Source organism: Penaeus japonicus, unplaced genomic scaffold (genome assembly GCF_977035675.1).
Source record: "Penaeus japonicus unplaced genomic scaffold, GWHDUDI00000001_assembly GWHDUDI00000032, whole genome shotgun sequence".
NCBI lineage: Eukaryota > Metazoa > Arthropoda > Malacostraca > Decapoda > Penaeidae > Penaeus > Penaeus japonicus.
Genome location: NW_028234434.1, coordinates 26894398 through 26896897, shown reverse-complemented (window position 1 = coordinate 26896897; position 2500 = coordinate 26894398). Strand labels below are relative to the sequence as shown.

Here is a 2500-nt window from a genome sequence, read left to right as displayed (position 1 = left end):
AGAATAATCATATTAAAGTCACAGTTGCCTTTAGATTGCATTGCATGTTTTTTTCTTGCAAGAAAGTGAAATATCGGTCTAATACCTAAAGGGAATGGACAGTCTTTTGGCATTTCTCCAGAAACTAAGATTAACTGCCATTGTTCTTTTTATGGTCTTGTAATAATTATGATTATAGGGTAATAAGTAATTGGATTATTGTCTTCTGTCTCATGTGAATTATTTATTGAAACCTAATTTTATTATTTGGAACTAAAGTGCTCTTCTTGTTTCGTTTCTCTCTTCCTCCTTCCATCTCTCTCTCTCTCTCTCTCTCTCTCTCTCTCTCTCTCTCTCTCTCTCTCTCTCTCTCTCTCTCTCTCTCTCTCTCTCTCTCTCTCTCTCTCTCTCTCTCTCTCTCTCTTCGTCCCACACCTCCGCCTTCTCCTCTCTTTCCGCCCTCTCCTTCCTTCCTCCCCTCTTCTCCCCCACTATTTACCCACCCACCCACCATCCCTCTCCCCCTTCCCACCCTCCCTCTCTCTCCTCCCACCCTACCTCCCTCCATACTCACCCTCTCCCATCATTCCTCCCCACCCTCTCCCACCCTCTCTCACCTCCCCCACCCTCCCTTCCTCTCCACCCACCCTCCCACCCTCTCATCCTCTCTCAACCTCCTTCTCCCCTCCACCCACCCTCCCACCCTCCCTCCAACCCTCTCATCCTCCCCCACCCTCCATACCTCTCCACCTGCCCTCCCACCCACTCATCTTCTCCCAACCTCCCTCTCCTCTCCCCCAACCCACCCTCCTCCCTCACCCACCCTCTCCACCCACCCACCTACCCTCACCCTCCTCCCCACCCACCCTCCCTCAACCTTCCCACCCTCCCACCCACCCTCTCCTCTCCTCCCACCCAACCTCCCTCTCACCCACCCTCCCTTCCTCTCCACCCACCCACTCTCTCAATCCACCCTTCCTCTCTTTCCCACTTCTCTCCCCCAACCCTCCCACCCACCCTCTCAACCCACCCTCCCCCACCCTCCCTCTCACCCTCGCCACCCACCCTTCCTTCCTCTCCACCCACCCTCTCACCCTCTCCCTCTCACCCACCCACCCTCAACCTCCCTCCCACTCCCCCACCCACCCTCTCCCAACCCTCTCACCCTCTCCTCTCCTCCCCCACCCTCTCAACCTCCCCCTCCCTTTCTTTCACCCTCCACCTCCCTCCACCTCCCCCTCAACCCCACAGGTGATCCGCGACGTGACGAAGAAGCTGCAGAAGGTCCAGGCAACGATCAAGACGGAGGTCGACCTCACACCCGACGTGGAGGCCAAGGTGGACGAGTTGAGGAACATCATCCGGAAGGCGGAGACGCACAAGGTCAAGGCGGAGGCGAAGCTGGAGCTGCTCAAGGAAGGAGGAAGTTAGTTGGAGAGTCTTTTGGGGTCTGGAATTATTTGGGGGGGGGGTATGGTGAGATTTGGGGAGGGGGGATATTTTGGGATTTGGGGGGATTTTCGGATTTGGGACTTTTGGGGAGTTTTTTTTTTTTTGGTATGGAGAGACTTGGGGGGAATATTTTGGGATTTGGGACTTTTTTGTATTGAAGAGACTTGAGGGATTATTTAGATTTCCGTTTTCTCTTCTCTTGGATTAAGAAGGGAGGGATTATTAAGCAATGGTTGAGAGAATGAAGTATGTGTGTGTGCGTGTGTGTGTGCGTGTGTGCGTGCGTGCGTGCAAATGCAAATACAAAGGGGTACGGGTCTATCAGTAAATTTTTATTTTGAGTTCAGTACTTGTTTGGGTTGAATGAATGAGTAAGAGCGAATAGAGGAGAATGAGTGAATAAGCGTTAATAAGAGTGAATAATTAGTGTTAGTCCCAGTGAGTGAGTGAGTTGAGTGGATGGATAAAAGAGCGAGTGGATGAGTGAGTAAGAGGGCAAATAAATGAGAGAGAGAGAGAGAGAGAGAGAGAGAGAGAGAGAGAGAGAAAGAAAGAAAGAGAAAGAGATAGATAGAGAAAGAAAGAAAGAAAGAATGAAAGAGAAAGAAAGAAAGAAAGTAAAAAAAAAAAAAAAGAAAAAAAAAAGAACAAGTGCATATCTACATACATACGCACGCACGTACGCCCAGACGCACGCGCGTGAGTCCGAACAAAGACTCGGTTGCAGTTCAATAATCTTGACTGATCGACCTCCAACAGTTGAGATCGAGGACTACTCCAAGAGCCTTGACAGCGACAGCCTCGGCGTGGATCTCGACGTCTCGCTCAGTCGCTCTGGGTCGTCGCTCTCGGTCAGAGAAGAGGTAAGAACTATCTTTCTTTCGAGGTGGTAGGGGGGGGGTTGAGATGTGAAAGATATTAAAGGTTAAAGATAGGATAAGATAGGATAGCTATCTCTCTCTCGAGGTGGTGGTGGGGGGGGTTGAGATGTGAAAGATATTAAAGGTTAAAGATAGGATAAGATAGGATAGCTATCTTTCTCTCGAGGTGGTGGGGGGGGGTTAATTGA

General features: G+C 50.4%; 1 protein-coding gene across 5 annotated transcripts in view; it reads left to right on the top strand.

The window, feature by feature from the left end:
* The window catches only part of nwk (FCH and double SH3 domains nervous wreck), a 79982-nt gene that overhangs the window by 44738 nt on the left and 32744 nt on the right, over positions 1–2500 (top strand). For all 5 annotated transcript variants that reach the window (XM_086556530.1, XM_086556528.1, XM_086556531.1 and 2 more), the window contains exons 11-12: positions 1231–1405; positions 2191–2294. In XM_086556530.1, coding sequence (XP_086412656.1) covers positions 1231–1405; positions 2191–2294 — 279 coding nt within the window. The remainder of the gene's footprint in view (positions 1–1230; positions 1406–2190; positions 2295–2500) is intronic.